Here is a 13426-nt window from a genome sequence, read left to right as displayed (position 1 = left end):
TAGAACTTCATCTAAACAGAAATTGTATAGTCTAAACTAAGATTTTCTAACTACCATAGCCTTTTTAGAAAACTAACATTTTCTAAAGAATATATGATATATTTTATATGTACCTAAGCGTAAGAGAGCAGCAGTCTTAAATCAATCACTTTGACTTGATATTATTAAATTGAAAACATCGAATAACTGATATTTGTCTATAATTATTTCAAAAGTAATGCGTCCCGTTGGGACCAAATGATGGCTAAATGTCCGTGTTCGCACCAAACGATGACAGCTAGTTTTATTTTTAAATGGTATACATAGTATTTATAGACATAATTATTGTGTTTGTAGAATTATTTGAAAATTAAGAGAAAATTGAAATCTTTCTAGAAGAATATTTCTTCACAATTTAGAAATGGCCTTAGTAAAACCACTTACAGCAATCCTACAAACTAGTCGACTATCAAATGATACCACAAATAGCAAATCATTGTTTTGGGAAAATGCAGAAGACAATGTACAAAAACTTGATGAATAATGTAGAAAACAGAAAGCCAAGTAGAAACATGAGATTTTCGCTAAACGAATTCCATGTTTTTCGTGTCTTAGAACACTCTACAAAAACTATCAAGAAATGGGCAATGGAATTTTTTGCATTTCAATATTGTAGCAACAACATCATGTCATGAATGTAATAAACAAAATGATTGATTAAGTTCAGTTTAACAATTTGTTTTCGAATTCTTAATCCCAAGTTGAATTCATTATCATTTTAGCTATGAAATGGTTTTTACAAATATATTGCATTTTATATTATTTTCAAGGCTGCAGGTCTTATACGTATCATTAAATTATTTTAAAAACTATATTTTGGCTTTTATTTGTTATGGTAAACAAACTGAGATTATGGGGACACTATATGACCCCACATATTATATTAAGCTTCAAATTCCTACCTAGTATTTCTAAGGTAAATAAACAAACAATATTCAGAACGTTGAAAACAATATTTGTGAAATAAAACTTAAAAATAAGCATTATGGGGGGCATCAAGTTTGCTTAAAGTTTTGTAAATATGACAAAATCTAGTTGCTTTTTTTATTTAATACATCGCATATCAATCGAATGAATCAAGAGAATTACAATTAAAAATTATTCCCTTGGGCTCATCGAATTATTCCCTTGGACAATTTAAAATTAAGAATTACTTCATTACTATTTTTTAGTTTTGCTTTTGGACTACGGATAAGATAAGGAATATCAGTTTATTTGCGTAAGGCCTATGTTTGGCCATAATTATCCAAATATTTTGGTAGGTGTTCAGGCGCACAGCAGCCTTTAAAAGTGTCAAAATTCTAAAATATTTGCACTGTGTTTATAAAACGAAAAAATCTAATTATAGAAATCATTAATCACTAAAATCGAATATTTACGATTACATAAATATCATGAAATGGCCCAAAGACGTTCTCTAAAATCTCAATAAAATTTAAATATAAAAAGAAACTAAATAATACATAGATTACTTGGATTAAAAAGATTACATAATATAATGGAACGATACATTATGAATTTTCAAGTTCAAGAATATAAAAAAAATTATGTGAGGTTTCCGGAAACTCTATGAAAACTTTACTTTTCAAAAAGCCAAATTACCATAGCATAATCATTTAACCACATTCTTTAGGTTAATAACAGTTCTTTTATTTATTATTTATATTACAGTACACATTTTTTAAAAAAATAGCGAAATATTTAATGAGGTAGAAAAAAATTATACTTAAATATAAGCCATCTAGCTTCCCTGTTATCTTGGAGAAAAATATGTAAAATCTATTTTGTTTTTTCTTAAGCAAGTGACCGTAGAATATAACAGAAGCTGATCTAGAAGGGGCCTTTTATTTGCAGAATTTAAATATTATAAAACCAGAAAATAAGTTAGGGGTAATTGTTAATTGTAACGTTTTTTGAGAGGTCAAAACATTGCCATGATATGAATATAATTAACACGCCAAAGATAATTGTGTCTAATATAATTGTCGAGGAAATGAAACATTAAGTAATGAAATAGTAATGGAACAAGAAAGCTAATCAATTAGAACTAATATCTTTAATTGAAGAGCAAAATCCAACAGCTCAACAATGAAGCAAGAAAATTTCAGATAAAATGCCAGAAAAGAAAGCCCATTTCTCAGAATAAACTCCTCAACTTCAACTACTTAATTGTATGTATAAAATAATATATTTTGCAAGATTATATTCTTCAGATATATTACACTGATGCACTTTATTCACATTTATCATCGCTGGAAGATAACACTGATAAATTATACCCTATTCTTCGTAGATCTTACTTCCAAAATGGAACCTTCTTTGGATGTTATCCACGATGCAATTCCATGGCAAGCAACTGCTCCTGGAATAATGCTGAATATTAAAGGTAAAGAATTTCAAAACAAAATGTGAATTTTATGTTTGTTTACAGGAGGTAAAAAATGGCATTATGCATTTTTTCCATTAGGTACAGTAATTGTAAATATGTAGATTCCTTTTTGATAACTAAAACACAATTTTTAAATATGTTTTAATGAATAGAATGTTAGAAAATATGGATACCACATACCAAATTAAACTTGACAATTGATAATAATCTCGATTGTGCTTCTAGAAGGATTTGTATATTAGAGTAGATAGAAAATAAGCAAAACTATTTTTCATGTCACTATGTGATGTGAAACGCTTAGAAATAAAGAGAAGAAAAAAGTAATAAAATAAATTGTTATTTTTCTCGACAGCATTCACTAAAGCAGTAAAAAAAGTGCTTTCTTTGATTTTTAAATTGTCGGTTTTTTTTATCATTTAATTTTTTGTGAAGTATTTAATTACATAAATGTGAAAAATTCTTCTTTCAATCAAAATCGATGCATAATTTCCAATAGCAAATTTCTTAAAAAGCTTGATAAAAATAAATGAAACTATTTGAATATGAAATTTTATTCAGTAGTAATCGTGCAACAAATCTATGAACTTTATTTTAGTGGTGGTGAGAGGGGGGGGGGGTAACTTATAATGGCTATTTCTTGCGCTTGATTTGCACTGGTTGTTTCATACGCTTTTCACTTCTCTGTAAAATCTTGCATTGCAAAACTAACACTATCCAGAAGCTAATAATGGAACAAAAGAATGATTGAAAAACTTTCATAAGTTCGAATTGGACTTAATGGTATTGAAAATTAAAAGCAAATCTTTTTAACTTTTCATGATGCAACCAGATTGGCATCGATTAAAATAATACTCATAACTTCAAATTATTTTCCATCATTCCAGTTTCTCCCAATACCAATATTCTCAAAATTACGGTGATTTTAATAATTTTTTGATTTTTTTTTTGGAATCATTAAGATGTTAATAAAAAATAATCAATATAATCATAATTGGGAGATTTTGAGATAGTTGTGAAGAATGTCCTTAAACATCAAAGATTTGCAGGAGGAAATTGTTAAGAAGCACATTTAAAGACGATTTTTAATTAATGGAAGCAGACAGTCGCTAAATTGAATTAAAAATTCAAAAGTATTTGTTCACAAATTAATATGATTTTACTAATAAATTCGTGCAATAGTACAGAGAGTAAAAAAAATAGAATAAATAAATTAAAATTGTAAAAAATTTTGAGTCTGATAAGGAATTAAAAAAACAATATACAAAAGGAATAGATTTCATGACAGTTAAGATTCTTATTTTTTTATTCGCAGAATGAAGACGTTACAGATTTTTTTAACTAACTTTTAATTGGAATGAAATGTTTGAAAAATATTAAAATACGATGCATATAACCATACAATATACAAATATTTGATTGTGTATATTATTTACAATTATAAAATATTCTTTAAAAAAAATTATTGTTTTAAAGATTTTTCTCTTGCACAAATAAAAATTACTTTTATCATTTATTAAAATAACATTTTCATTTATTATAAGTGTTTCTGTGAGATAGATATCATTCCGCTAAAGTTACACCATTTTTAATAACAAACGTATAAGAAGTGATGTCCACACTTTGTATCCGAGGAATGTATGGATTCATAATCATTCCATGGAGACGATTGTTCTTCCGAAACCAAGTATAAGAATCCGGATCCGCAGACATACTTCAGAAATTGATGTTGATCACTAATTTTAAGGTCTAAAACATGAGAAATAGAAGGTAAAATCGATTACAAAAGTTAATCTTTACAAAAATGTAACAAGTTAAATAAAGGCGTATGAAAAGAAAACAATACTACATTCAAATATAGCAAACTTTTTTTTTATCAAAAAGAAAAAAAGATCAATGTCTGTAAACAAAAACGTGTTTTAGTAAATTGAAATAAAATGCAACTAATATTTAAACATTACATGCTTATTTTCAACCCTTTACTTTCATTTTCCTACAGCATATGCAATATTTTTTATTATATATAGATGAGCTACTTGCTGCTATTCAGTCACCTGTAATCAATTATCAGCGATCACCAAAGGAATTAACAAAAGAGGCTGCTTGCATGATGTAATTATTTTTTTAATATTTTGTTTAGTTTTTTACATGTATTCCTTTTTATGTTTTTATTTTATTACTTTCCTTTTCAATTAATATGCATCTGTTGATGGACAATATAGTTCTAAACGCTTATATAAAACAAACTTAATTTCCATTATTCATCTTTCTTTCCATCAAAGCAAAATATTGTAAGTTTTCCAACGTAGATTCGATGTCAACTGGAAAAATATGTAAGACACCATTATGTTCCGAAAAAGCTTTTGCAACCTCGGAGTAATTAGACTATAGAAAGGGAAGGAATAATTGATGTTAATTAGAAAGAAATTCAAATAAAAAGAATTTCACACCGTATGTTAATTTTCATTGGTCTGACAATGTCAGATTACGTCTCTTTTATTTTATATAAATGTATTTACATGAGATTGCCGTTATGGATTGTACTATAATACTAGGGTTCTTAAATATAGCAACCCCGTTTACTATAAACTTAAAGAGTATGATTGGATTTCTTTATAGCCTGCTGTAAATGTAAACAGTGCATTTGAATTTGCTTATACCCTTGAACAGAAATAACTACAAACAACCTCACTATACAGAGCTAGGAATGCGCATAACGAGAGAGGAAGCAAAAAAAAAATTGTTAACAATGTATATCTTTTTTCATTGTACTTTCCAAATTTGCATTTCAAGCTGCCATAGTAAAGCCGGAACATGAGTTATGACCTATCAATCCTTTGTTATTCTGGTTCATTGAATTTATTACATTATTGGCCAGATATTTATCCTTTTGACATTTTGATATTTGTATCACAGGAAATATTTGATTAACCAGAAAAAAAAATCAAATGACCTTATTAACCTTAAAACTCCTCCATAAGTCTCCCATTTTCAAGCGGACGATAAATAAAGGGAGATATTTGTACTTCTATCTAATAACTTTTTGATTAAATTGCAATTCGGAGTCAACACAATAATTTGATAACATTATTGTGTTCGAGGAATTCACTTTGAAAGTATTATATATTAAATTCTTTTTCCAGGCATTTTCTTCAATAAAAAATGCTAAATTTTTGCTTTTGTTCAGATATCATTAAAAAAAGATAAAATTGTAGTATTAACTGCAACGATTCAGAATTTATTTCAACTCTAAGTTATGTGCCAGTTAAAACTTAACCTGTGTATAATCTGTTCACTAGCGATTGTAATAAATAACATAAATTGGAAGGTAAGTGAACTGTTTTTAAGATTTTATATCACTTTTCGCTAATAAATATTGAAAGATTTGAAGATGTGATGGGAAATAATTCACATTTACAACAATTTCCACATGCATATCGAGATGTTTGAGAGGAGTAAATCAATTGAGATATATGAATTAGAAGGGACAAAAGAATAGTATTCTTTTGTTCTTTCTATTTTACTAATTTACAACCTTTTTCATGAATGATTCAGCATCAAGTGTTAATTCTTCGAAAGAATGTTTTTATGGCTTCTTTGAAGTTCCTTACGTTCTAAACGAACACGAGAATGCATAAGAACATGAAATACCTTCATACTAAACCCCTAAAATAAGTGATTCGAATAATGCTGAGCATCTAGAATATTTAGAATAAAAGAATGATTTCATTAATGTGATCATATACATTTTAAAGAATTATAAATATCACATTTGCTTCTGTCTTATAAATATGATTTGCATGCATTATAATGACTTAAATCAATTTAAAGAATTACATATTTAGAGGTAATGAAAAAAATTGTAATCCGGCATTTTTAAAAGTTATTTTTAGCTACACACTCTTTTTGAAAACATTTTTAAGAATGTGAAAACTATAAAATTCTTTAATTAAGTGACGAAAGCAATTTATGTAACCTTCTAATGATTTTTATAATTTCTATTACTTTATCATTTTGCAAATAATCCTTTGTTTTTAGAAGGAATAATTGCATTAAGCTCAGAAAGTAAGAAAATAATACCAAATTTTTAAATTAAAATTATTGAATTATTTATTATTTTTTGTAATTTTAGTTTTGGTTTGAAGAAAAATCGATATGCGTTATTTCTTCGATTTTAAAGAGAAACTTTTTCTGTTTTAATTGTTTTAGTTGCGTGATAATTTTCTTCGTGCTGCTTGCTGTCTTAGGAAGTTCAATCACTGTTTATGAGTGTTTTTGTAAAAACAATAAGAAAATGTCAAGATATGAAGATGGCGATAAGAACATAAAAGAAGTCAAGAAAAAAGGGGATGGAAATAAATACCTCAAACGCAATGGTAATAACTTTTTTTGATTTCTGAAATAGTGCTTAGAAGTAGAATAGTAGAACATTTTTTTATATATTTTATAAAAACTGAAATTTTAATTTTCATTTCAACTCCAATTTAAAATATTACGTTTAACAAACTTTGGGGATAGCTGCAACGAAAAAAAATTAAGATGTCTACGCTATATATATTACTTGAAGCACTTCATAAGTGGTACCTTCATATAGAAGCCATCCTATGTGTTACTAACATCGTTTTTCATAACTTTACCTAAAAAACATTATCTAAGGATATGATTTCCCTTATATGACATGAAATTGCTAGAAATAACATTCAATAATTGAAAAGAAAGAAGAGCAAAGGAATCCATCATGCCAAATAGTCTGGTATGAATTTAGAATATGATTAGATATTTGTCAAATAAAATATTACTCATAAAAACTATTACTAATTCTTTTTATGATTCATCCATAGGATAATTTATTAAATGTTATAATTGGTAATTTAGCTAAAGAAAAACTTTTAATAACACTAATTTAAATTGGTAAACCATGTGTAAAAACAGCAATGATTTATAGAGAAGAATTAAATGCATAATATTTTCACATGTACAATTATTTTTGAAAATGCAAGGTTTTTACATTGACAAGGAAAATAATATACCATTTTCCCTTTCATATCAATTAAAAGTCAATTTTAATTTAATGATATATAAAGAAACTCAACATCCTAAGAGTTTGTGAGATTGTTATTCAAATGTTCCTCAGTTCCAAGAATTTCATTGTAGAATTCTTTCAATTACTATTGAAATAATGACATTATATAAAGTTGTTTTCAAATATTTAAAAAAAATGAATCGTTATGAAAATAATTATGAATTTGAAATTAAAATGAAGGTAATTTGAATAATTGGAAAAAAAACTTTAAAAATTACAATTTTAATTTAAATAATTACAAAGCTCTTCAGATCTCCAGAAAATATAGTTGCTGACCATTAGGTCTCGCAGCCACCTTTGTTTTCAACTTGTTGTGATTTTGGATGATTACCTAGTTCAAATAACGTCCTTTCCCAGAATTTAAATTACTACTCCTTTTTTAAATTAAATTTTAATTTCACATGACTTTGCATTGATTTTTACACTAAACTCATTATGTTCGATAATTGCTGAATTAATTATTAAGGTATAAATAATGCCGTAAACATTTAAAAAGATTTCTTCATCAATCAGTGACTATTTAAAAATATGGCTAAAAATAAATTTTTATGTAATTAGGAAGCTTACTTTATGTTAGTCTACTTTTGGAGTCAACCGATGCTCATAATTTGCATCTATCTAATCTGTGAAAGAAACTTCAAGAAAGTAATTTACACTCTAAATCTCTGAAAATGCAAAAACTACGACTACCCTTAAATTGAAATGAGTCAAATCCAAACCACTTCAATCTTATTGCCACATTCGATAGATTGAACCTATTTGAAAGAATATTCCTTTTTCTTTTATTTCAGTTCAATATAAGAATACTAAGAAACACTTACATAGTAGCAGGAGATAATAAGGTCTCGTTATTTAAGTTTTTGTAAAACAAAAAGCGAATTAAGGAATATTCGATACTATAAAAAAAATTAGATTTATGCAAGTGTCAAAGTAAGACTATATTATGTACATTATCGAGCATAAAATATCCGGAACATAATGTATGCGGTCAGTTGGGTTGCATCTTATGAACCCTCACAAAAACCATTAAAGTAAAAAGATTATTATTGTAGGCATTATTCCAAAAAAAAGAATGAATTTTCTTTTAAATTTATTAAAACTAAAGAAAAAATATTTCATAAAGAAAATGATATAGTAAATAATCAGAAGACAATCATCTTCTGTTTACTTAAGGAAGTCAAAAAATTTTGCCACTTACTTTTTAAAAAGATAACAATATTGCAGAAGATACAATTTGACTTTAGAAATCCTGATATAATGGCCTTATACTGGATACCTGATAAGGAGCTGATGAAATGGTAATAATATTATCCGCAGCTAAAATGACAAAAACATGGTGTATGGAAGAAATTTTTCATTTTTGAGCACTGACTACCCATGCTACCCTGAATGATCATTTTCTCTGTTCTTCATTTTAGAAAATGTTGTAACGTAACGTAATGTTGTAACGTCTGACGTAAAAATCATGTAGTTGAAGTATTTTCATATTCTTTGTTTTAAGTGATTTCAGATATGAGTTAATGAATGATGTGTAATGCGAACCACTCTACGTTTTAAACGTACCTGTTTTTCATTATCTTTAAATAGTTTCTGAATGTAAGGAAACATCAATTTCTGCATTGCACTAGAATCCAAAATGTATTAAATTCATATATTAAATCAACATTAGAGTAAAATTTTGGCATTATTCGTCTATAATTTGACTATAATTTATAAGTCTCCGAGTCTCACATTTGAAGTAATTCAAAATGTTCATCATACATTCTAAAAATTATTTATACGCTTCATTTATTCTCAATTTATAGATTGGTTAGAAGACTGCGCATATTTCCTGAAGATGTTTTGCATAGTAAAGAATGGAAGTAAAATTCTAAGGACTACTTCCTCAGAAAACCAGATTGGTTGTATACATGGTCTGAGATTTATCGCTAATGCTTGGCTCATTCTTTTACATACTTCTATGGCTTACATCAGCACCATAAGTAGGTATTTTAGTTTGTAGAAATATTTACTACGTTATTAACCTTAAGTATTTTAAGGAATTTAATTATCATGCATAAAATAATTGTAAGAATCGTTAAAATATTAGGTTATTAACACTCTGCTGAATAAAATCTAGTTGTGATAATATTGGAAATATGATTCAGGTTTCATGTGCCTTAAATTTGATTTGGTTGAAAGGAAGTTTAATTTAATTAGGTTTATTTTCCATTTTGAAGATATAGGAGAATCATTTTTGGAATGAATGGAGGACTCTCTATATTTTGATTCATTGCATTAAAGAAAACACCAAAAGCTTAAATTACAATTCCAAAATTCCAAATCTCAGTAAGAAAACACGTTAACCTGATATATGAACTGTATATCCAAGTAACTTCACAATGTGTCCTCAATGGAATTGAACTCTTAACCGTAGCAATAAATACAAGTGGCTATTTATAGCCAGTAAAAATCGTTGGATCATTGATATGTCTAGAATCATCAGCATTTATGATACACGATCATGAAAGATGTTCAGTAAAGTTACTTGATTTGGAGAATATTTGGCTGATATTATTCATGGTGAAGCTTAGAACGGGAATCGGGGTCCTCTGATCATAATATCCAAGAGATACTTCAAGTTAAACGCAACAATAACATGTGACAAAGATGTGATAATAGCAATTTCACAACACATAAATACCAAATAATTATAAAATGCATCGTTTGTAATTATTCAATAATGTAATCGCTTGTAATTATCTGATAATTAAATGCAGAGAATAAAATTTCTGTATAAAAATTATGAATTCGTCGCTTGATTTTTTTTTTGTTAGGAAAGAAAATATTACTTTCTTTTCTTAATTATTATTGTGTGTTCCACTTTTAAATATTTCAGTTGTAACTACTAGCTTGAGTAAGAACGAATACAACATATATATTTAATATAAATATATTGTTACAAAATTTTTCTATACAGCAAATACCGCCACTCAATTGTAATGACGCAGCGCATTTAATCTCCAATAGTTCAGCAACTTGCTTGCTTGCTAATCCTCTAGTCTTTTTACTCGTCGGCGACTACGACCACTCTCACACACAATTTCCGCCGATCCACACAACTTCTTCCGATATCCACACAACAACCACCTCGTAGCTTCTGAGTGCCCGTCTTTTATAGTTCCGGGAGGCGGGGCTAGAATCTTCTGACCAATCAGGGCGTACCTGGCTGCATCTCGGTTGTTAGTGGATGGATCTTGAAAGTTCTCGAACTTTCCGGTACTATCCATTTAGTCGCCAAACTCGCCAAATTTATCGCCAAGCCGCCAAATGCTCGCCAAGTCTGTCGCCAAGCTCTAAGTTCATTGATCTCAGCACGTACAGGACCGATCGTACAACGGTCTTTCTTACGATGACTCTATTCGTGCCGGGTAGCAATATTATAGGTTCGTAACATTGCTCCCCTCTTTAAAGACTGACGTCCCGGCAGTCCACTTCAATCCAGCAGCTGGCGTAGGCTTCCGAACGATGTGATGATGTTGATGCATTTGGCGACTTCTGCACTTTCGAAGATGACATCATTCGCTAATTTGGCGGCGACTAACGATTTATCCGAACCTTCTCAATGCTTTTGACACGGACCTCTTCGTCGTTTCGGATTGTACACCCAGACTTGATCCCGCTCCTTAAAATGCAGGATGTCCCATGGAGCCAAACATCGTATTGCAACGGATTTCTCCGGAACGAATTCTTGCCAGGATGGTCGGTTGGTCATTTTGAACTTCCTCCATCGAACCAATCGACTATCAGGAAGGTCCAACAGTGCCCACTGGAGTCCACTTGAAAGCCAGGGATTCAACTTTGTCGGCAGAGCTCTCACGGGAATACGTCCACCCTTTCCCGGTCCATTCTCAACACTCGAGAATTGTCCGCCGTCCTCCACACAGGAACTTCTGAAGAGCGCATCTGTCTTTGCAGGAAGGGTCCTTTTGCGACGACGTAGCTTGACCAGATACACAGGCGATTCTTCGGCTTCTATTTGCATCACACCACTTTGCAAATCCACAGTAAAGCCGAATTCTTGAAGGAAATTGGGGCCAAGACTGCAGAGATCAGCGATTCGAGCCACGTAGTCTTCATCCGTTTCATTATGCAAGGAGACACTAAGAGGCTTGCTAAGAGGTTGTCCCATCGACCTTCGGGATGAATCCATTCCAAACAGGGTCTCTTTAACACCTGCATTCATAGGCATTGAGCACGGGTCGCCACTAACAGACCCGTCCAAACAGAGTTCATCTTCTCCATCCCCAAGTGTTTGCACCTTCGATTCCACTTCAGGGGACTCGTTCGGAGAAGCCTGTTTCAGTCCTGCAGATATTTGACAGTCTCCCTGTTCGTGCATCTCCTCATTGAACTTCGGTTCACCCTCCGGATGGCTAAGCTCCATTTCGGTGACACTGGTCTCCATTCGATCTTCAGTCTTTTCTTCCACTTGGCTCTCGCTGTTTCCTTCAATTTCTTCTGTGATATCATGGACGTCTTCGGTTTTGTTACTTTTATTTTCTAAAATTTCTATCTTGAATTCATTCATCAATTCCTCTTGTCCTTTCTTTATCTCTGCCATCATGGCAAATAACAATGCGAATTTTTCATCAATTTTTCTGGTTCAAGGCATACACAGGAAAGTCCAACTAATCCCACTTCTGACACCAAATGTTACAAAATTTTTCTATACAGCAAATACCGCCACTCAATTGTAATGACGCAGCGCATTTAATCTCCAATAGTTCAGCAACTTGCTTGCTTGCTAATCCTCTAGTCTTTTTACTTGTCGGCGACTACGACCACTCTCACACACAATTTCCGCCGATCCACACAACTTCTTCCGATACACACGACACGACTTCTTCCGATATCCACACAACAACCACCTCGTAGCTTCTGAGTGCCCGTCTTTTATAGTTCCGGGAGGCGGGGCTAGAATCTTCTGACCAATCAGGGCGTACCTGGCTGCATCTCGGTTGTTAGTGGATGGATCTTGAAAGTTCTCGAACTTTCCGGTACTATCCATTTAGTCGCCAAACTCGCCAAATTTATTGCCAAGCCGCCAAATGCTCGCCAAGTCTGTCGCCAAGCTCTAAGTTCATTGATCTCAGCACGTACAGGACCGATTGTACAACGGTCTTTCTTACGACGACTCTATTCGTGCCGGGTAGCAATATTATAGGTTCGTAACAATATTAAATGTGTAAAAGTTGCCACTTTTAACGTATTATACGCTTAATGAAGGGGTGGACATCGGACTAAGGAACCGATACAAGTAAAAGCTCCGGATCGAGTTTGAGTTTCTTTGTTTTTTATGGCACAAAAGCCATCTTTGATTAAGCTGCGTCGCATTCATGAAATTAAAATGTTGAAATATTAAAATATTCTCTGGATCAAAGAGGTTCATTAAAAAAAGAAGAATTGAAATGAGAAAAACTTACGTTATTGCACAAAGTATAAAGGATTACATAGAAAACATCAAATATGTAATAAATATTACAAAGTATAGTTCAAAATGTGAAGAACAACTGATTTTTCACTTTAGTAAGATAACAGACATCCGTTTACTTAATTGAAAACATGGCAATAAAAATCAATTTCATGAAAAGCATTTTGTTTAGATGGCAAATAAATAATTATCTTTCCAAAATGTTTAATCATATTTAAGGAAGGAACTACTACTCAAGAAGGAAACACTTTTCGAATATCAAGTCTCTTGATTTAATGCTTAAGGAGGTCTCATGATTAGTGAATGATTATGATTGTCTTGAAGAAAAATGGCATTTTAGAAAATAATTTAGTTTATTTTAAACTGTAAAATAAAGACAAAACAAACACACTCACACATTAATTTCAAAAATAAAGATTCGAAAAAATTAAGCACAATTTACTGA

At 30.5% G+C, this 13426-nt stretch overlaps 1 protein-coding gene across 3 annotated transcripts in view; it reads left to right on the top strand.

The window, feature by feature from the left end:
- The window catches only part of LOC129976391 (nose resistant to fluoxetine protein 6-like), a 56665-nt gene that overhangs the window by 19389 nt on the left and 23850 nt on the right, over positions 1-13426 (top strand). For 2 of the 3 annotated variants that reach the window (XM_056089926.1, XM_056089927.1), the window contains 4 exons: positions 2333-2425; positions 4453-4537; positions 6635-6801; positions 9314-9490. In XM_056089926.1, coding sequence (XP_055945901.1) covers positions 2347-2425; positions 4453-4537; positions 6635-6801; positions 9314-9490 — 508 coding nt within the window. In that variant the 5' untranslated portion in view covers positions 2333-2346. Of the gene's footprint in view, positions 1-1914; positions 2426-4452; positions 4538-6634; positions 6802-9313; positions 9491-13426 lie in introns of those variants that run through there. The other variant, XM_056089924.1, reaches the window with a different exon arrangement.

This window comes from Argiope bruennichi, chromosome 7 (assembly GCF_947563725.1).
Source record: "Argiope bruennichi chromosome 7, qqArgBrue1.1, whole genome shotgun sequence".
Taxonomy (NCBI): Eukaryota; Metazoa; Arthropoda; class Arachnida; order Araneae; family Araneidae; genus Argiope; species Argiope bruennichi.
This window is presented reverse-complemented; position numbering and strand designations above follow the sequence as displayed.